At 53.0% G+C, this 22,268-nt stretch overlaps 1 protein-coding gene across 1 annotated transcript in view; it reads right to left on the bottom strand.

Annotated features, from left to right (window-relative positions):
* LOC145353751 (rho guanine nucleotide exchange factor 12-like) overlaps positions 1 to 21,665 on the bottom strand; it is an 85,990-nt gene extending 64,325 nt beyond the window's left edge. Inside the window, exon 1 of the mRNA XM_080204525.1 lies at positions 21,587 to 21,665. Within this exon, the coding sequence (XP_080060651.1) occupies positions 21,587 to 21,643 (57 nt within the window). The 5' untranslated portion in view covers positions 21,644 to 21,665. The remainder of the gene's footprint in view (positions 1 to 21,586) is intronic.
* Positions 21,666 to 22,268: the final 603 nt, after the last annotated feature.

Genomic DNA, 22,268 nt, shown 5'->3' with positions numbered 1-22,268 from the left:
ATACCAAGTCTCCAACAGAACATCTCATCCAAGCCCTATTCCCATAACCCTACACATTTCCCATGGCCAATCACCCTCGCCCGCACATCCTTGGACACGGGGGGGGGGGAGAAGAGAAGAGAGGGGGGGGGAGGGGAAGAGAGAGAGAGAGAGAGAGAGAGGGGGGGGGGGAAGAGAGAGAGAGAGAGAGAGAGAGGGGAAGAGAGAGAGAGAGAGAGAGAGAGAGAGGAGAGTAGAGAAGAGAGCAAGCAGGGAGGGATCGACAGAAAGGGAGAAAGAGAGATAGTGAAGCAAGAAGGGAGAGAGAGTAAGAGATGCAGAGTATTTGGCAGCCTGCCCTCAGTAATCTATTGTGACATTTCTTCATCGGTTTGGTGCCACACTAAAATCTATTACCCTGTTCACATTTTCTCTGAAATGAGGAACCTGTGCAGCTGATGTGACAGGAAAGATAAGGACAAATGAGGACGTTGTGGTTTAGTCAATCACCCAGCTTCAAAAGGCCATTCAACCCCTGCAATGTGGGGAATGTGGCACTGATAAGCACACAGGAAGCTCCCACCAACGTCAATGGAGGGGGGAGCGGGCCGCGCAAAGCTCAGCCACTGGGGGAGCGGGCCGCGCAAAGCTCAGCCACTGGGGGAGCGGGCCGCGCAAAGCTCAGCCACTGGGGGAGCGGGCCGCGCAAAGCTCAGCCACTGGGGGAGCGGGCCGCGCAAAGCTCAGCCACTGGGGGAGCGGGCCGCGCAAAGCTCAGCCACTGGGGGAGCGGGCCGCGCAAAGCTCAGCCACTGGGGGAGCGGGCCGCGCAAAGCTCAGCCACTGGGGGAGCGGGCCGCGCAAAGCTCAGCCACTGGGGGAGCGGGCCGCGCAAAGCTCAGCCACTGGGGGAGCGGGCCGCGCAAAGCTCAGCCACTGGGGGAGCGGGCCGCGCAAAGCTCAGCCACTGGGGGAGCGGGCCGCGCAAAGCTCAGCCACTGGGGGAGCGGGCCGCGCAAAGCTCAGCCACTGGGGGAGCGGGCCGCGCAAAGCTCAGCCACTGGGGGAGCGGGCCGCGCAAAGCTCAGCCACTGGGGGAGCGGGCCGCGCAAAGCTCAGCCACTGGGGGAGCGGGCCGCGCAAAGCTCAGCCACTGGGGGAGCGGGCCACTCAAAGCTCAGCCACTGGGGGAGCGGGCCACTCAAAAGCAAATCAGGCTGTACCAAAAGAAAAACAAAGCTCCAGCACTGGCCAGATACTGAGTCCAATCACTCACCCAGTAATTCATTGCTGGTTTCATCCAAACTTTCATTTTTTTGGCAAAAAAACAGTTAAGAACAGGAGTCAGTCCACCAACTAAACTACAGTACACCCGGATAAAGATCTCTCGCCGGCTCACTGTCAAAGTTTGGCAGGGATGCAATCCTGCCTCCTGCTTGTCATGCAGACGTACCTCACCCTTATAAAACTCCCTCCCCCCTCCCCCCCCCAACCCACCCACTCACCCTCCTGCCGACCACATGAAGAGGGGGAGGGGGGGTCACTTCGCCACCTCTCATCCTCTCCCACCGAGATTAGACGCTCCACTCACCCCTGGCCTCAAAACAAAAAAGGTGACCCCATTGCAAGCGATTCCCCAGGACAAGTCACTCTCATCTCCAGCGCACCATGTGTCCTGTCTGCCTCACCTCTCTTCCCTTTCCTTCCAAGTCCATACACTCCGCAATCCCCCCCTCCAACACACACACACACACCACACGTCCACAGTTGCCGGCAGCTGTTCAGGGATCAGTGCGAGAGATCAGAGATGCTGACTCAATTGCTAAAGGTGTACCCTCCCTCTAATGCCATCTCCGCCCGCCCACCCCAACAACTCTGATGTGACAAAGGTTTTCTTTTCTGCAGTGCAGGAGTGGATAGGAGGTTGGGAAGAGGGTATAATGAAAGGAGGCAGTGTTCACTGGAGTTGTTGAGGACAGTCTACCAGGCCAAGGAAAGTATGACATCAGTGCTCAGTAAAACGTTAAAAAACCCACTGGAATCTCCTGAGCCAGTCCCACCTATTGGAGCAGCTAGCGCCCACACTATGCTCACTGTACTCGCAGGAGACACACACACACACACAGACTTCTTACACAAAGGTGAGCACTGAGACAGAGTCGGAGACAATTACACACAGGGGGCTATAAAGGACAGCTCCCTAGCTAGGCTCCACTCTCACTGCACACTCTTGTCTTGTACTGTACAACCAGACACAAAAACACATGTCAGGCACACACACAATTATAAACAGACACTAACATGTACACACATGTATGGACATGAACAGATGCATACACACAATCATAAGTGCACACACACCAGTACATGCATACACACAAGTGCGTACAAATATGACACACACTAGTATACACAAGTATATATATATATATATATATATATATACACACACACCATATAAATATATACTAATACATGTGTAAACATGCACATATACAAATATATGCATGTATATACACAGATATATACACACATGACAGAAAATACACAGCAACACATCAATACACACACTAATATGTCTTTATAGAGAGAGACACACAAACGTACACTCATGTATATACACACACATGCACTACCTCATAGTAAACACACAAAGGACAGACGATACACAGAAAATACCAATTAAACATGTTTGTCAGCCTATTATTGACTATTTAGAAGGAGGAGACATGTATTTGTGCAGGGCTATTCATGACTACAGGGCAGACTGCCAATTAAGCAATTCTGAAGTGTGGTCACTTTTCAAATCCAGAAAGCAGCAGCTAATTTGGGCACAGCAAGCGTCCATGTACAGCACTCTGAACACGTATCCCACAATCCATTGAATGATTTTGTTAAAACATCAATATTGGCCCAGGACATTGGGGATACTCTGCTCTTCATCCAATGGTGGAGTCTTTTACCATCATTTACGAGGGCAAGCAAGGCATCAGTTTAATGTCTCAATGGACTGGTCAGCACAGCGCTCCCTCAGCGCTGACCCTCTGACAGCGCAGCGCTCCCTCAGCGCTGACCCTCTGACAGCGCAGCGCTCCCTCAGCGCTGACCCTCTGACAGCGCAGCGCTCCCTCAGCGCTGACCCTCTGACAGCGCAGTGCTCCCTCAGCGCTGACCCTCTGACAGCGCAGCGCTCCCTCAGCGCTGACCCTCTGACAGCGCAGCGCTCCCTCAGCGCTGACCCTCTGACAGCGCAGCGCTCCCTCAGCGCTGACCCTCTGACAGCGCAGCGCTCCCTCAGCACTGTCCTGAACCTCGCATCTCCTGAACACTTAGTGAGTCCGAAACACATCAGAATCATCCCCATTCCCTATCCAACATAAAACACCAGAATCCCCTATCCAAACACACTGTGATCCTCAAAACAAGCCCTCCCTCAAAAATGTGGAGATCCCACCTCCCAAACTGATGTGGGATCCCACTGAACATAGTGGTACACCCTCTTCCTGACCCTACCTCCAATACCAGGCATTAAGAAAAGATCCTCCCAGTAACACATGGGATCCTTCATAATACACAGGGCAGGAGTGGGAGAAACAAAATCCTCTCAAAAAATCACAGAGACCTCTCTCATAACACACGGGAACCCCTCCCCCCTACCCTCAGGGCACATGGGACACACAAATTCTCAAAACACACCCCACCCTGCCCCATTGCCAAATAATCCCTGCCCACCCACCATCTCGTCAACATTGCAATGGGGTGTGCCACACTGCCAACTCACCCCCCTCCCCGGACACAGACACCAGACTCCTCCGCCAACCGATCTGTGGCAAGTGATGGTCAAGTACACAGTAACAGCAGCTGGACTTGAACAGAGCCCTGTGAGGAAGGTTGCAGACTAATGGGGTGCCACTGGGATGTGTCTAAACAGGCACGCACAAACAGAAGAGACTAGCAAAAGAAGGAGGGGTGAGGCATGCAAAACAAAATGTTTATTAAAATATCTGCTTCTCTGCACAGTCTGATAATGAAAGGGTTAGGGAGGGAGGGTGTGAGCTTAAATACAGAGGTCAATTGTACCCTCAAACCCATATTATTCAAATCCTGAAACAAGGATCGCATTGAGGGCCTGGCAGATAGCACAAGCATATCAGAAAATCACAACAAAAATAAATCCACATTCTCCATGACATAACATCCCTTCCGCCTTCTCCATTACCTCCCCATCGATGGGTCAGCTCTCTCAGTTGGTCTTTGACTGTGCCAGGTCTGGCCAGGGTCAAAAGCAAGCTGTCAACACCTGTTTTGACAGAACCAGGAAGGGCAAGGCATATGAAATGAATAATTAAAATAGTCATTATTTCACTGTTCCGTACTGCACCAGGGGCTGGTGAGGAGGGAGGGTAAGGATTTCAATCAGGCACCTTTAGCCCCTGGTTGAGGGAGAGAGGCATCTAGCACCTGATCATTATACAACCACACCAGATGGAAAAGCATAATGGTGATGGATGGTTTTCTTCCCTTTGCTGCCGGTCCTGGCTCTCTGGGATTCATTCCTGCCATGGGTAAGCAGATAGCGATTTCAGGAATTGTTCCAGGGGATTGGGCCTCTAACCTGCACTGTCAGTTGGCCGGCACTGGGGGAGTGCTGCACTGTCAGTTGGCCGGCACTGGGGGAGTGCTGCACTGTCAGTTGGCCGGCACTGGGGGAGTGCTGCACTGTCAGTTGGCCGGCACTGGGGGAGTGCTGCACTGTCAGTTGGCCGGCACTGGGGGAGTGCTGCACTGTCAGTTGGCCGGCACTGGGGGAGTGCTGCACTGTCAGTTGGCCGGCACTGGGGGAGTGCTGCACTGTCAGTTGGCCGGCACTGGGGGAGTGCTGCACTGTCAGTTGGCCGGCACTGGGGGAGTGCTGCACTGTCAGTTGGCCGGCACTGGGGGAGTGCTGCACTGTCAGTTGGCCGGCACTGGGGGAGTGCTGCACTGTCAGTTGGCCGGCACTGGGGGAGTGCTGCACTGTCAGTTGGCCGGCACTGGGGGAGTGCTGCACTGTCAGTTGGCCGGCACTGGGGGAGTGCTGCACTGTCAGTTGGCCGGCACTGGGGGAGTGCTGCACTGTCAGTTGGCCGGCACTGGGGGAGTGCTGCACTGTCAGTTGGCCGGCACTGGGGGAGTGCTGCACTGTCAGTTGGCCGGCACTGGGGGAGTGCTGCACTGTCAGTTGGCCGGCACTGGGGGAGTGCTGCACTGTCAGTTGGCCGGCACTGGGGGAGTGCTGCACTGTCAGTTGGCCGGCACTGGGGGAGTGCTGCACTGTCAGTTGGCCGGCACTGGGGGAGTGCTGCACTGTCAGTTGGCCGGCACTGGGGGAGTGCTGCACTGTCAGTTGGCCGGCACTGGGGGAGTGCTGCACTGTCAGTTGGCCGGCACTGGGGGAGTGCTGCACTGTCAGTTGGCCGGCACTGGGGGAGTGCTGCACTGTCAGTTGGCCGGCACTGGGGGAGTGCTGCACTGTCAGTTGGCCGGCACTGGGGGAGTGCTGCACTGTCAGTTGGCCGGCACTGGGGGAGTGCTGCACTGTCAGTTGGCCGGCACTGGGGGAGTGCTGCACTGTCAGTTGGCCGGCACTGGGGGAGTGCTGCACTGTCAGTTGGCCGGCACTGGGGGAGTGCTGCACTGTCAGTTGGCCGGCACTGGGGGAGTGCTGCACTGTCAGTTGGCCGGCACTGGGGGAGTGCTGCACTGTCAGTTGGCCGGCACTGGGGGAGTGCTGCACTGTCAGTTGGCCGGCACTGGGGGAGTGCTGCACTGTCAGTTGGCCGGCACTGGGGGAGTGCTGCACTGTCAGTTGGCCGGCACTGGGGGAGTGCTGCACTGTCAGTTGGCCGGCACTGGGGGAGTGCTGCACTGTCAGTTGGCCGGCACTGGGGGAGTGCTGCACTGTCAGTTGGCCGGCACTGGGGGAGTGCTGCACTGTCAGTTGGCCGGCACTGGGGGAGTGCTGCACTGTCAGTTGGCCGGCACTGGGGGAGTGCTGCACTGTCAGTTGGCCGGCACTGGGGGAGTGCTGCACTGTCAGTTGGCCGGCACTGGGGGAGTGCTGCACTGTCAGTTGGCCGGCACTGGGGGAGTGCTGCACTGTCAGTTGGCCGGCACTGGGGGAGTGCTGCACTGTCAGTTGGCCGGCACTGGGGGAGTGCTGCACTGTCAGTTGGCCGGCACTGGGGGAGTGCTGCACTGTCAGTTGGCCGGCACTGGGGGAGTGCTGCACTGTCAGTTGGCCGGCACTGGGGGAGTGCTGCACTGTCAGTTGGCCGGCACTGGGGGAGTGCTGCACTGTCAGTTGGCCGGCACTGGGGGAGTGCTGCACTGTCAGTTGGCCGGCACTGGGGGAGTGCTGCACTGTCAGTTGGCCGGCACTGGGGGAGTGCTGCACTGTCAGTTGGCCGGCACTGGGGGAGTGCTGCACTGTCAGTTGGCCGGCACTGGGGGAGTGCTGCACTGTCAGTTGGCCGGCACTGGGGGAGTGCTGCACTGTCAGTTGGCCGGCACTGGGGGAGTGCTGCACTGTCAGTTGGCCGGCACTGGGGGAGTGCTGCACTGTCAGTTGGCCGGCACTGGGGGAGTGCTGCACTGTCAGTTGGCCGGCACTGGGGGAGTGCTGCACTGTCAGTTGGCCGGCACTGGGGGAGTGCTGCACTGTCAGTTGGCCGGCACTGGGGGAGTGCTGCACTGTCAGTTGGCCGGCACTGGGGGAGTGCTGCACTGTCAGTTGGCCGGCACTGGGGGAGTGCTGCACTGTCAGTTGGCCGGCACTGGGGGAGTGCTGCACTGTCAGTTGGCCGGCACTGGGGGAGTGCTGCACTGTCAGTTGGCCGGCACTGGGGGAGTGCTGCACTGTCAGTTGGCCGGCACTGGGGGAGTGCTGCACTGTCAGTTGGCCGGCACTGGGGGAGTGCTGCACTGTCAGTTGGCCGGCACTGGGGGAGTGCTGCACTGTCAGTTGGCCGGCACTGGGGGAGTGCTGCACTGTCAGTTGGCCGGCACTGGGGGAGTGCTGCACTGTCAGTTGGCCGGCACTGGGGGAGTGCTGCACTGTCAGTTGGCCGGCACTGGGGGAGTGCTGCACTGTCAGTTGGCCGGCACTGGGGGAGTGCTGCACTGTCAGTTGGCCGGCACTGGGGGAGTGCTGCACTGTCAGTTGGCCGGCACTGGGGGAGTGCTGCACTGTCAGTTGGCCGGCACTGGGGGAGTGCTGCACTGTCAGTTGGCCGGCACTGGGGGAGTGCTGCACTGTCAGTTGGCCGGCACTGGGGGAGTGCTGCACTGTCAGTTGGCCGGCACTGGGGGAGTGCTGCACTGTCAGTTGGCCGGCACTGGGGGAGTGCTGCACTGTCAGTTGGCCGGCACTGGGGGAGTGCTGCACTGTCAGTTGGCCGGCACTGGGGGAGTGCTGCACTGTCAGTTGGCCGGCACTGGGGGAGTGCTGCACTGTCAGTTGGCCGGCACTGGGGGAGTGCTGCACTGTCAGTTGGCCGGCACTGGGGGAGTGCTGCACTGTCAGTTGGCCGGCACTGGGGGAGTGCTGCACTGTCAGTTGGCCGGCACTGGGGGAGTGCTGCACTGTCAGTTGGCCGGCACTGGGGGAGTGCTGCACTGTCAGTTGGCCGGCACTGGGGGAGTGCTGCACTGTCAGTTGGCCGGCACTGGGGGAGTGCTGCACTGTCAGTTGGCCGGCACTGGGGGAGTGCTGCACTGTCAGTTGGCCGGCACTGGGGGAGTGCTGCACTGTCAGTTGGCCGGCACTGGGGGAGTGCTGCACTGTCAGTTGGCCGGCACTGGGGGAGTGCTGCACTGTCAGTTGGCCGGCACTGGGGGAGTGCTGCACTGTCAGTTGGCCGGCACTGGGGGAGTGCTGCACTGTCAGTTGGCCGGCACTGGGGGAGTGCTGCACTGTCAGTTGGCCGGCACTGGGGGAGTGCTGCACTGTCAGTTGGCCGGCACTGGGGGAGTGCTGCACTGTCAGTTGGCCGGCACTGGGGGAGTGCTGCACTGTCAGTTGGCCGGCACTGGGGGAGTGCTGCACTGTCAGTTGGCCGGCACTGGGGGAGTGCTGCACTGTCAGTTGGCCGGCACTGGGGGAGTGCTGCACTGTCAGTTGGCCGGCACTGGGGGAGTGCTGCACTGTCAGAGGTAGCATCTTTCAGATGGGATGCTAAACCCCTTAAGCGAACTGAAAAGACCCCATAGCTACGGTTGCAAGGAGAGCTGCCAAGTTCTCCCCAGTGTTACAGGGCTAATATTTATCACTCAACTAATATGACTAAGAAAAGCAGTTGGGATTACAATGACACTGCTGTTTGAGAGGGCTTCCTGTGCACACATTGGTTGCCTTGTTTTGACTTTGCCATGACACAGCAGTACCTCATTGGACATAAACAACTTCCTGTTGTCCGGAAGCTGTGCAAGGCACTGTAGAAACACAAATCCTTTTCTTTTGTAAAAATCTTATTGTACGGCATTGGCTAACAGACCCAAACACCTAAAGTAAAAGTTTATTTTTTAATCACAAGTAAGGCTCACATTAACACTGCAACGAAGTTACTGTGAAATTCCCCTCGCCGCCACAGGTTGGCGCCTGTTTGGGTCAGTACACCTCACCAGCACATCTTTCAGAATGTGGGAGGAAACTGGGGCACCCAGAGGAAAACTATGCAGACACGGGGAGACAAACAATGACCTAAGCTGGGAATCGAACTGAGGTCCCTGGTGTTGTGAGACAGCAGTACTAACTGCTGTGCTACCCTAACTCAATTTTAACACTTGGAAGAGACCTCTTCCAAGGTCCTGTCCCTTGCTCACACACCATCCTCCAACCCCTCACCACATCAGAAGGTAGGAACAGCAGAAGGCCATTCTGCCCCTCTCGAGTCCAAGTTCAATTACTAGGGGCACAGGTTTAAGGTGTGAGGGGCAAGGTTTAAAGGAGATGTGCGAAGCAGACTCTTTACACAGAGAGTAGTGGGTGCCTGGAACTTGTTGCCGTGAGAGGTAGTGGAAGTGGATACGGTAATGACTTTTAAGGGGCGTATTGACAAATACATAAATAGGATGGGAATAGAGGGATATGGTCCCCGGAAGGGTAGGTGGTTTTAGTTAAGTCAGGCAGCGTGGTTGGTGCAGGTTTGGAGGGCCAAACGGCATGTTCCTATGCTGCAATTTTCTTAGTTCTTTGTCCGTTCCATCATTTGGTTAGAATGTGGCTGATCTCCATCTAATGCCCTACCTTGGTAAATGCACATTCCTTAAACCTGAGAATGATTTATCAACCCCAGTTTTGAAATATTCAATTAAAACCACACCACGCACCGCCCCCCCCCCACCCCCAGCTCGAAAGGTTTTTGTGGAGATTGGGGGAGGGGAGATAGTTCCAGATTTATTTTGTGTGAGAAGTGCTTCTTCAGCACCCACGAACAGCATGGCTTTCATTTTAAGGCTCTACCCTCTTGTTCTACACTCCCTCACCACCCCCACCCTCACCACTCCCACCAGAGGAAATACTTTTTCTCTATCTATTCCATCAAATCACTTAATCATTTTAAATACTCCAATTACATCACCCCTTAATCTCTCGACCCCAGGGATTACAAGGCCGGCCTCTCTGCAACCTTCGGTTAATAATTCGGCCTGTGTGAGGCCATGCACCATTCAGGCGACACTGTCGGGTCCACAGTCTGCTGCTTAATCTCTCCCATTTGCCAGGTCAGAGTGAGATTGGCAACCGTACAATGGTAAGGAGACAATTTCCAACTCCACAAAATCTCAGAGGGCGGCAGAGACCTCTTGAAGTCCTCCAACATGCAAAGCCAACGGGACTTGGAGCTGAAGACAAAGGCCCCTGAGCCTGCACAGAAGGGCGAAAAGTCAAGAAAAGGCACAGAAAGTTTGGGAGGAGCTAGAGAGGGAGAGGATAAAAAGAGAGGGAGGGGACAGGAAGAAGTTAAAAACAAAGATCCCAGTAGGGGAGGAAGGCAAACTAGGAGGCATGCCTCAAACATTTCTATGGTATAGAGATAGAATATAGAACATTACAGCACAGTACAGGCCCTTCGGCCCTCGATGTTGCGTCAACCAGTGGAACCAATCTAATGGCCCTCTAACCTAAACTATTCTAATGTTATCCATATGCCTATCCACTGACCATTTGAACATCCTTAAAGTTGGTCAGTCCACAACTGCTGCAGGCAGGGCATTCCACACCCTTACTACCCTCTGAGTAAAGATGGGTGCAGGGCATGCTTATTTGGGGGGCATACTTTGGCATCAAGGACATGGAGAGGGTCTGCTGAAAAAGACGCCCATGCAGGCTACAGTTCATTCCACCTTTTAGGTGTGTGAACCACAATTCATTGAAAAGCTGATCCAACTGTATGTAAGTTATGGAAGACTCGGACATGTCTACACTAGAGCTTGCCAGATTGGGAATGCAACGGATGGGCTTTTGACCCAAACCAGCCTGCTGAAAACCCTGGGAGTGGGGTTGGGAATACCAGAATCCTGTTAAATGACTCCCAAGTCATCCATAAAAAACTGATGAACTGGTGGCCTCACATTACCAGGATGCACTTCACAAGGAGTCGTTGAGTTTTGAACTGACCTCACAGTTTTGTAAGCAAAGACTGAGACTTGGTAATGATGTCTTGGGGATGTGACGAGATGTGCCATTACAGCTAAAAGATTGCTCCACAATTCCCTCCAAGTCAGCATGATCGCACACACTCCCTTCATCTTCCCTGCCCAATTCTCCCACCCTTATGCTTCATCTGCCATTAAACGCTGGAGAAAATAAGACTGACTTATCCCAGGATTGCTACTATACACTGCAAAAGAGCCCCTGACAAGTAGGCCCGAGGCCTTGTCAGCACAGTAACCACGCACCCATGGGGGAATGTCAAAAATTTAAATCGCAGGAGGCGGCCCTCTGGCCCGTCACATCTGTGCCATCCTCCCTCACTGATGAAGACAGAGGCAAAGTATTCGTTCAGGACCAAACCCATGCCTTTCATCTCCACGCACCTCCTTGGGTCTCTCATCGCCCTTATTCTTTCCTCCTCCGTCATCTTCTCTTTCCTCACGTTTTTATAAAATGCCTTTGGGTTTTTCCTCGATTTTATTTGCCAACGCTTTTGAAACCCTCTCTGTGCTTTCCTGATTCCGCTATTACCTTCACCGCTGCACTCTCTACACTGCTTTGGACTTTTGGAAGCATGAATCTCTTGGCAGTTGGAAAAAAGCTTCAATTGGCGTTGGTGAAGGATGGGCTGGAAGGTGGGTGGTTTTTAAATGTGGACATCCCAGAGTTCTTCCTAAATGGGAAATGTTTGTTTGGAACAGCATCAGAGTAGCACATACATACAGAGGTTCATCAGCAAGATCTGTTCCAGTTCAAACATTGGCCTCGGGGTTGTGAAGTGGTGCAAGCTGGGATTACCCTAATTTGTGACAAATCAATTCACCAATTAGAACAAATTGAATTAATAGAGGGAGAAATTAAAAGGGCAGCCCCTTAAAGAGGGACTGTGTGCCAAAAAGAGCAAATCATCAGTGAAACATCAAATCAAAACGTGATTAAGAGCATCAATAAGGCATCCCAGCCCCCCACGGATCTACACAGCACAGAAAACCTGACGGTGTGAAATCGTGAGGGGCATAGATAGGATGAATGCACATCATCTTTTCCCCAGGGAAGGGGAATTGAAAACTAGAGGGCATAGGTTTAAGGCGAGAAGGGAAAGATTTAAAAGGGACCTGAGGGGCAACTTCTTCACACAGAGTGGTGTGCATATGGAATGAGTTGCCCAAGAAAGCAATTGGGGCAGGTTCAATAGCAACATTTAAAAAGCATTTGGTTGAGTTTATGGATGGGAAGGATTAGATGGATATGGGCCAACCACGAGCAATTGGGACTAGCTGGGAGGGCAGCATGGTCGGTTATGGACTGGTTGGGCCCAAGGGCCTGTTGTTCTATGACTCCAGGGGTTCCTTTGCTTGAGACACCTGACCCCGAATGTAGCCACGGCAGGTTTGACCCAATCGCCAATGGAAGTTTGAAAAATGGTTGCAATTTAAAAATGAAAACCCACTAGAGTCAGATGCAGGAAGGAACGTAACCTGTCGGTGAAACTCAGAATTCAGGGTGAGGCCAAAACGAGAGTGTGACTGGACAAAGGAGTGAATCGTCAGAATAGATAAAGCAAAGGTCGTGATTCACTGACACAGTTTAAAGGTCAGGTCATTTCCCGACTGTTTTGCAAATTCATCTGTAACTGCAGACGTACTGAATTAGACGTACAAGAACTTTGCAAGTTAGTGACGAAGTATCACGAAGGGGGTATAAATAACTGATGAAAACTGTACATTTCAGAATCATCTTTTATAGATCGTTCCAAGCGAGCTTTCCACTTTATGAAGATCGTATTGAATAAACTGCTGCTTGTTGAACCAACAGCTGACTCGGGTGAGCGTCTTCCGAGGTGAGAGAGACTGATAAGACACCCAACAGGACACACTGCTTAGCAGGCTGGTGGTGTGGGGATACCTAGGCAGGCCATGCCTGAAAACTGTAAATCTTTGGATGTTCCAGCGTTTTGATTTTTGATCATGGGGTATGTACAGGGTAACGTTCTCAAGAGGATGGTCTGTGTGCAGAGTATCTTTTCAACAGTACGAGATTGGCTCGCTGCTGTCCAAAGGAACCTGCATGTCCTTGTTCATAAATTGCTGAAAGCTAACAAGTAGATTGCAGCAAGCAATTAGGAAGGCGAATGGTATGTTGGCCTTCTTCGTAAGAGGATGTGAGTACAGGAGTAAAGATGCCTTGATTCAATTGTATAGAATCCCGGTGAGCCCACACCTGGAGCACTGTGCACAGTTTTGGTCCCCTCACCTGAGGAAGGATGTATGTGCCATGGAGGGAATGCAGCAAGAGGTTCAGCAGGATAGCAGGACTGTCTGAAGAGGAGCATTTGAGGAGACTGGGCCTGCATTCTCTGAAGTTTAGAAGAATGAGCAATGATCTCACTGAAACTTTCAAAGTTCTTAAATGACTTGGCAAGGATAGATGCAGAAGTCAGCCATTCAGCCCATAGGGCCTGCTCTGTCATTCAATGAGATCATGACTGATTGGATTTGATAATCCTCAACTCCACTTTCCTGCCTTACCCCTTTGATTCCGTGACTGATTAAAAATCTGTCCACCTCAACCTTGAACATATTTAATGACCCAGCCTCTACAGCCCTCTGCAGTAAAGAATTCCACAGATTCACTACCCTCCGGGAGAAGAAATTCCTCCTCATCTCTGTCTTAAATGGGTGGCTCCTTACTCTGAGATTATGCCCTCTGGTCCTAGACTCTCCCACAAGGGGAAAACAACCTTCCAGCATGTCAAATCCCCCAGAACCCTAGATGTTTCAATAAGGTTGCCTCTCATTCTTCTAAACTCTAATGAACACAGGCCCAACCTACTCAATCTCTCCTCATAAGAAAATCCCTCCATACCAAGGGTCAACCTAATAGAACTTCTCTAGGCTGCCTCCAATACCAGTATGTCTTTCTTTAGATAAGGAGACCAGAACTGTTCACAGTATTCCAGGTGTGGTCGAACCTTGTATAGTTTGAGCAAGACTTTACTATTTCATATTCCATTCCCTTTGAAATGAAGGCCAAATTCCACTTGCCTTCCCAATGACCTGCTGAGCTTGCTTTTTGAAATTTATTCACCAGGGCCTTCTCACGTGAGTTCTTTGCTACCACTGGATTGATGCTTCTAAAATATGCCCAGCCAGCCAATCCCATTCTCTTTTCTGTAAACTTGAGGTCATCCAATTGGCCTCCTTATGTGCACCAAGCCCTGCTCACCCATTGCCCTGTGTTCACTGACCTGGCACTAGCTCCTTTAAAATTCTCATCCCTGCTCTCCATTCCCTCCACATGGCCTCGCCCACTGGCACCATGTCATGCCACTCCCCACCCCCCAACATGCTGAGGTCTCTTTGCTCCAACAATCTGCTCTCCGAAGCATCCCCCGTTTTTGTCATTCATACACTGCCAGATATACCTTCAGCTTTGTTGTCCGCAAAACCTTGGGATTCCCTCCCCAAACCTCGTGGCCGTCATCCTTCAAGGTGCTGCTTAAAGCCAATGCTTTTGACCAAGCATTTAGAAACTGGATTTAATGTACAGCTCGATTGTTTGCCCACTTGCATGAGCCTCAGGATGTCTGCAACATGAAAAGGCACTACAGTAATGCAAGTTGTTTGAGTCGTTAATGGACAAGGCGGCAACGAGATCATGGGTTGATACAGTGCAAGAGAAGGCCGATCGGCCTATCTTCGACACCTCTATCCCGTTCACCCCTGCTCTTTCCTCACAAACCTGCGTCATCCCTCTCTTCAGGCATTTGTCCAATTCCCTCCCAAATTTACTGCTTCCAGCACACTTTTAGGCAACTCATCCCAGATCACAACAACGCACTGCAGAAACACATTGTGTCTTCATCTCCAAACCTCCCCTTCTGGGCTTTACTGATTCTCTTCAATCTGTGGCCCTCCTGCCACTTTCTCCTTATTCATTCCATCCAAAACCTTTCATGACCTTGAATAACTTGATTAAATCACACTCCCTCCCCCCACCAAACCTTTGTTCCAAATAGAACAATTCCAGCATTAGAATCACGTGCCAAAGGAAGCCGTCCACTATCTCTGCGAAAGAGCATCTTACCCAGTCTCTCCGTTCCTCCCTCCCCCCATAACCCCACGCTCTTACCATGGCCAATCCAAACCTGCACATCTTCGGACCGTAGGGGGAAACCCACACAGACATGGGGAGAAGGTGCAAACTCCATGCAGTCTCCCAAGGCCGGAATTGAACCCAGGTCTCTGGTACTGTGAGGCAGCAGCGCTAATACTGTGCCATTGTGAGGCAGCAGTGCTAACCAGTGTGCCACTGTGCCACCCAGTCTCACCACATCCTTTGAACTTCCTCATCTCTGGGAGCATGCTAGGGAAATCTCCACCCACTGCCTTCCCCTTGACCTCCTTCTTAAAGTGGGAGAAAGAGAGAGAGAAAGAGGCCTTTAGCTGAGGCCTAACTGGGGGCTTTATAAAAGTTTATCATCATTTCCATGTTGTATCTGTGCCCTGATTAATCAAATCGAGGTTCCCGCTTTGATGTTTGTTTTTTCTGTAATCCATTTAGTTTTGGTTGGAATGAATAAAGAGGGGTTTTTCCTCAGGGTCCTGTCAGCTTCAATGACTTGTGTACTTACACACCCAGTTTCAATGATTTACGTAACTCCTCCCCCAAATCTCTCTATATCTAAATTGCACCACCATAACCCCCACTCCCTTTCTGGAATTGTACCACTGAGTTTATATTGTCTGTCCACATTCTCCCCTCCCAAAGTCTATCGGTTCACACCTCAGTGTGCTAAATGGCATCTGCCATGTGTTGGCCCAGTCCTCCTACATCCTCCTCCTACTGTCTGTCTCATTCTTTCCTGAGGTTTGTATCATCTTCAAACTCTGGAACCATGCTTTGCACACCCAGGTCATTAATACACATCAGAGATCTCAGGGGAACTCTACACTCCCCTCCAATCTGAAGAACAACTGTTTGCCACAAACTCCTGTTTTCACTTTGTCCGGCCAATTCCCACCCAGAGTCACTGCCCTGTTCATCGGGCTTTCCATGTTACTAGCTATCTATTCGGTGGAAATTCGCAGGAAGTGGGCCTTTGGAATTTCCTTCAATCTGCAGCACTCTGTATACACAAAACTCAAACACAACTGGAGAGTTTCAGCAACATCTACACAACCCTGTTTTTGTCTGCCGTTCTCTATCTCGTGCTTCCCCCACCCCGTCCCACCCCCAATAATTCGCTCACTCGCCATGTGATTCTCCCACTTTGTGTCTCTGTCTCCATCTGGGTCGCACTCTTCCCCCATGCATTCTCTCTCTGGCAATGCATGCCTCCCATTCCTCCTCTGACATCCCCCTTCCTTCTGCGTCTCTCTCCCTCTTTACTCCCCTGCGCCTCTCTGTCCTCCCTCTACTTCTCCCCCTCCCCTGCGCCTCTCTGTCCTCCCTCTACTTCTCCCTCTCCCCTGCACCTTTACCTCCCTCCCTCCCTCTCCCCTGCACCTTTACCTCCCTCCCTCCCTCTCCCCTGCACCTTTACCTCCCTCCCTCCCTCTCCCCTGCACCTTTACCTCCCTCCCTCCCTCTCCCTGCACCTTTACCTCCCTCCCTCCCTCTCCCCTGCACCTTTACCTCCCTCCCTCCCTCTCCCCTGCACCTTTACCTCCCTCCCTCCCTCTCCCCTGCACCTTTACCTCCCTCCCTCCCTCTCCCCTGCACCTTTACCTCCCTCCCTCCCTCTCCCCTGCACCTTTACCTCCCTCCCTCCCTCTCCCCTGCACCTTTACCTCCCTCCCTCCCTCTCCCCTGCACCTTTACCTCCCTCCCTCCCTCTCCCCTGCACCTTTACCTCCCTCCCTCCCTCTCCCCTGCACCTTTACCTCCCTCCCTCTCCCCTGCACCTTTACCTCCCTCCCTCTCCCCTGCACCTTTACCTCCCTCCCTCCCTCTCCCCTGCACCTTTACCTCCCTCCCTCCCTCTCCCCTGCACCTTTACCTCCCTCCCTCCCTCTCCCCTGCACCTTTACCTCCCTCCCTCCCTCTCCCCTGCACCTTTACCTCCCTCCCCCCCTCTCCCCTGCACCTTTACCTCCCTCCCTCCCTCTCCCCTGCACCTTTACCTCCCTCCCCCCCACCCCTTGCATCTTGCCACCTCCCTGCCTCCCCACTCTCTGCATCTCTCTCCCTGCTGTCCCACTCTCTGCCTCTCGCTTTATCTTGGTCACTCCCACAACCTCGACACTAATTACAGCTTATCACTGTATCTCAGCAGGAAAAGCATTTTGTGAAGTAAGCCTCGAGTCAGCAGACCATGATACCGCTGTGCCTGTTGTCTGGGACCAGTCACTCCCAGTATTCTGGGCTACCCAAAAGCAGGGCCCAGCAGGAAACAGCGAGGGCAGTGCTGATAATAACCAGCCATTCTCCTTCCTGCCTTTCAACCCAGTCTCACCTCCATGTTTGCAACTCGCCCACACCAAATGGGTCAAAAGTTAAAAATGAGTTGGACAGCTATTTGACAGCAAGGTGCATCACAGCTGTGCCCAACTGACATGGGCATTGGCTTGTTTACACAAAGCAATTCCTGGGAGGGGTCCATGTCACAGATCAGGAATCCAATTGTCACTCACGATTAATCCCTTGCCTAATGAGAATCTATCTTCCTCTGCCTGAAAAATACTCAGTGACCTTGCCCTGACCGTCTTCTGAGACACAGTGTTCCAAAGTCACACAACTCTCAGAAAAATTGTCCTCACCTCCGTCCTATAAGACCAACCTCTCATTTTAAAACACTGTCCCCACCCCAGATTTGGACTCAACCACAAGAGGAAACATCCTTTCCACGTCCACCTTGTCAAAACCATTCAGGATCTTATACTCTTCAACGAAATTACCCCTCACTCTTTTAAACTCCTATGGAAACAAGCCCAGCCTCTCCAACCTTTCCTCATAAAACAATCCACCCAATCCAGTAAACTTCCTCTGGACGAGGAGAGTGCAGTTCAGATCACAAACACACAGGCCCAGGCGCGTGCACACAGATGCATACACACGCACACAGACATGCATGCATTGACACGCACATGCAAATACAGACATACTATATCTGAATCTGATAAGTCCATTCTATTCCAACATCCCTTCATTACCTCCTACTCTCCACCAGTCTTTCAACCGTGGGGCAATGAGACCTGACCCAAAAGGACAACACATGCATTAAGAGCCCGAATGAGTGTTCATATCCTCAGAACAGGGATGAAAAGTTTACAACGGGTAGAGAAATCATTTAGAAGCCAACTTCCTCACGCACACGTACCTGGTGTATGATAACAACTTCCATCGACATAACCGCATTTTCATTGCAAAATATCCCAAGGTCCTTCTTAGAAACAACTATCAACACTGAGCCATGTAAGCAGAGGACAGGTGACCAAATTTAGTCCAAGAGGTTGTTTTAAGGAGCATCTGAAAGCAGGATAGACACAGCTGGAGATAAGAGAAGGAATTAACTGTGCTCAGGGCCTGGGCAGCTTACCACATGGCAGCCAACAGCAGAGAGGTTAAACTGAAGATGCTCAAGAGGCCAGAAAATGGGGGAGGGCAGATATGTGGACAGGCTGTGGGTTCACCAGTGTCCTGTGTTAAGACGAAAGCCATTGCCTTTCTCACACAGGGACAGTCAGCCTCTCAGACCCGCTCAATCCACTGGCCTCACTGACCCATCAGACACCACTGCACTTCAAATTCTACGGGACATTTCAACAAAACTGCAAACTAAACTACAAAATGGCTCAGAATCTTTTCCTGTTTCCTACTACGCAGTGATGGGATGCAGGTCGGTGATCCTCTGGCAGTGCAGCACTGCATTAGTGCTGACCTTCTGACAGTGCAGCACTGCAATTCAAGAAAGTTACTGAAAACCCCCAAGAAAAGAAACTAGAGATCAACAGCGCTCAGAACAATGGGGTGGGGTTGGGCAACAGGGACCGAAGCACACTTGATCTACACACAACACTGGAGAAGGACAATGTAGGGACGTGGAGCTCGGGGGTGTTGCTGGGTTTCGTTGTTTACAAAACACAGGCAATCGAGCAGACGCAATGGGGCCAGGCTTTCTACTCCCGATGCCAGGTGTGCCCAGAACTGGCAGGGACACCATGCCAGTCCCGACAATGTCCACACAATTGAGCTTGTGTTCTCAGCGCTGATTTGGCTAACCTGAGCGGGCTGCCTGCTATTCCCCGCGCCCCATCACACACAACACTGCCCCACTCTCCAAACCTGCCTGCTCCTGCCACAGGTAGAGGACAGTCCGGTCACACGAGACAGGACCAAATCACCAGCAAAGTGTGACAAACTGGGAACAGTACTGCATTACACACACGATGCATTACTGTCACAAAGACTAATAGTTCGACCACGAGATAAATCATCATCATTTCCCCTCTTGGACCATTGGACAGGTGCTAGCTCCGGCCTTGGAGTCAAGAAGTCATGCACTTGAGCCCTACTCCAGATAGCTGAGCCCAATATTCTAACTGCTAGCGCTGAGGGAGCGCCGCATTGCCAGAGGGTCAGCGATCTGCATCCCATCACTGTCTGGTAGGAAACATGAAAAGGTTCTGAGCCACACGGAACACTTCAGGTCTCTGGACCGTATGTCCAGTGGCTTAGCTTAGCACGTGTGGCAGTACGTGGCATAATACAATCTGTGCCTGTGGGCTTAATAGGGATGATGTGGATATGCCGGCGTTGGACTGGGGTAAACACAGTAAAAAGTCTGACAACACCGGGTTTAAGTCCAAGCCGATTATTTGAGAGTAAATTCACTAGCTTTCGAGGTTACCCTCTTCGTCAGGTGAATGGAGAGTTCAGAGCTCTCCATTCACCTGACGAAGAGGGTAACCTCGAAAGCTAGTGAATTACTCTCAAATAAATCGGTTGGACTTAAACCAGGCTTTTTACTGGGCTTAATAGGGAAACAGGTGTTGGGTGGGAAGGGTGAAACAAAAATATCGGCCAGGATGCCTGAAATCAATCCTCACACCAATCGCATATTTAAGAAAGGGTGAAGATAGACTCATCCCTGATTCTACCCATAGTCAAACTGCCTGCCAGCAATCACATTTTCAATACTGAAGTGTGAAAGGCAGGGGAGACGGACACAAGAAAGAATGAACACAATACAAAGGATGATCTAACACACCATGAGAGCCCCAGGCGGATATCACAGAGCATCCCAGGCAGAAGAACAACAGTCACAAAACCAACAGAGACCCAAATAAGTCAAACCCTTTCGGCCTGGCAATTTACAGGGCGATTTGGTTTTTTTCCACCACTCCAGCCGACTGAATCCCAGATGGTTCAGAGCATTTTCACATATTACAAATTCCTGGGTCCGCATTGAGGCCTTGAGCAGCATCATATCATGCATGGTGGCCTTGCGGTTTTGTGGGATCTTACTGTGCACCAACAAGCGACTCTGTTTTTCCTGCTTTCCAAATGCTCTGTATGACTGGCAGAGGCACCGGGGAGGATGTTCCCCGAAGTGGTAATACAGTGCTGCAGAAATGCAGGTCGCTTTTGGTTCTTGTTGTTAGGTTTGGTGCAGGGGAGATGGGCGGTAGGGGAGATGGGCGGTGGAGGAGTGGGGGTGGGGGGGAAGGGAGCAGAGACTCAATCATTGCCTTTGGGTGATAATTGGGGACTTTCATCAGTTGAAGATTCCCTAAGCACAATTGCCTCTTGCTGTAACTGAAAATTCTATGAGTGGCCATCAGTGAGCGCCGCAGCAAATACTCAGGGATGCTGCTCAGTCAAATCTGTCAATCTCTTCCCAGCCTCCCTGCCTCACACCTACTGCCTCTTCCAGCCTCCCTCCTCCTCCCCAATCTGCCTCTTCCCAGCCCCACTCCCTCATCCCTACCTGCCTCTTCCTAGCCCCCCTCATTTCTATTGCCTCTTCCCAGCCTCCTCCTCCCTCTCCACCTGCCTTCTCCCAGCCTCCCCTCCTCCTCCCAACCTGCCTCTTCCCAGCCCCTCTCCTTCATCCCTACCTGCCTCTTCCAGCCTCCCTCCCTTCCTCTTCTCAGCCTCACATGCTCCTTCTCCCCTACCTCTCTCTTCCAGCCTCCCTCCTTCATCTCAGCCTTGCTCATTCCCTCTCCCCTACCAGAGTGCCTCCCTCCCTTTCTCTCCCTGTCTGCCTTTCCAGGCCTCTTCCCTCCTTCACTCTCTGCTACCTGCCTCTCCCCAGCCTCCCTCACGAGTGCTGGCTCAATTCCCCCCCCACCCCAGCTGACAAAAACAAAAGCTTCCCCCCCTTCCCCTCAACCCCGCTCCCGTCCACTTCAGTACTTTTCGTTTCTCTGGGGGGGGTTTCAAGTTTGCTTTTGAGACTGTGTGGACTTTGCTGCAGTTACGGCCCCCACCCCTCCCCACGGGTGGCCTTTGAAAATTCTCCATTTTTTGAACTGACTTTATTTGGGCTGCAAAACACCACCCATACATACACACACACATACAGTAGAAACAACTCTTCCCCTCTGTTGGGCCAGCTGCTGTTTGTCTAAGAGCGTCGCAGAGCTCCCTGCAAATTCCTGAGCTGCCTTCTGTGGCTGCGGAGAGGCAGAACAGACCTCCACCCCCGACACCACCACCACCCCCCCCCGCCCCATCAGGTACTGGCACTCAGATCAACTTCCTACCATACCAAACCTGCTTGCCTTTCTCTCTTTCTTTCTCGTGTACAGCACCCCCATCACCCAACACACCGCAACCCCCCCCCCTCGCATTCCCACACACTCCCTTGATCAATAAAATTAAACAGCCCCCTTCCCCTTCTCCCCCCACCATCCCTCGAAAAGGCTCCTGGATTGTTTTCTTACCCCGTCCCGTCCCGGCTCCTACCTTTGTAAGTTCCTCTGCATGCCAGGAAGCAGGAGGTTGATGTTGAGATTCCGGCATGAAGGAGAGGGGGGAGGAGGGGGTGAGGGGGGGGAGCTGTCTGGAGTTGACAGGAAGGGAGGGCAAAGGGGGAGCCCAGCCAGTGGCACTGCACCCGCCTCCCCGGCACTAACACGCCGGCCGCATGGTGCCCGTCCTAGCCTGATGTTCCAGCCACCCTCTCTCTCCGACTGCCTCCTCCTCTCCTCTCTCCTTCACGGTTCGATCCTGTCTCGCCCTCCCTCCCCTGCACTCCCTCCTCCCTCCCCCTTGGTACAGTCCTCACGGGCAGTGTTTTCAGACAACACTCCGCCCCCGTTTGCTGGCTCCCCCCTGCCCACCACACCACACTCTGAGCCTGTGCAGCTGGATTTCTGTGCAGCTCCGACACAGCCCAAACCAGCAGCTGGCGGAGCTGTTGCTCAGGGCCTGGGGGGAGGGGGAACGGAAGGAATTCCCAGGCCTGTCTCATCCTGCACAGCTTCATTCAGCTGTAAGGAGAGCTCTCCGAATTTCCCCACCACAGGCCAATCGGCCCCTCGAACTCTATCCAGCCCGACGGTGATCTTCCACATCAATGGCATTTTCACACTCTGTCCCCACAAGCCCCAATACCTTTAATTGGTAAACACTCTCTCCTGTCCTC

This window comes from Carcharhinus amblyrhynchos, chromosome 16, assembly GCF_965287045.1.
Source record: "Carcharhinus amblyrhynchos chromosome 16, sCarAmb.v2.hapA, whole genome shotgun sequence".
Lineage (NCBI taxonomy): Eukaryota > Metazoa > Chordata > Chondrichthyes > Carcharhiniformes > Carcharhinidae > Carcharhinus > Carcharhinus amblyrhynchos.
Note: the sequence above shows the minus strand (reverse complement) of the source record. Positions and strands in the feature narration are given on the sequence as shown.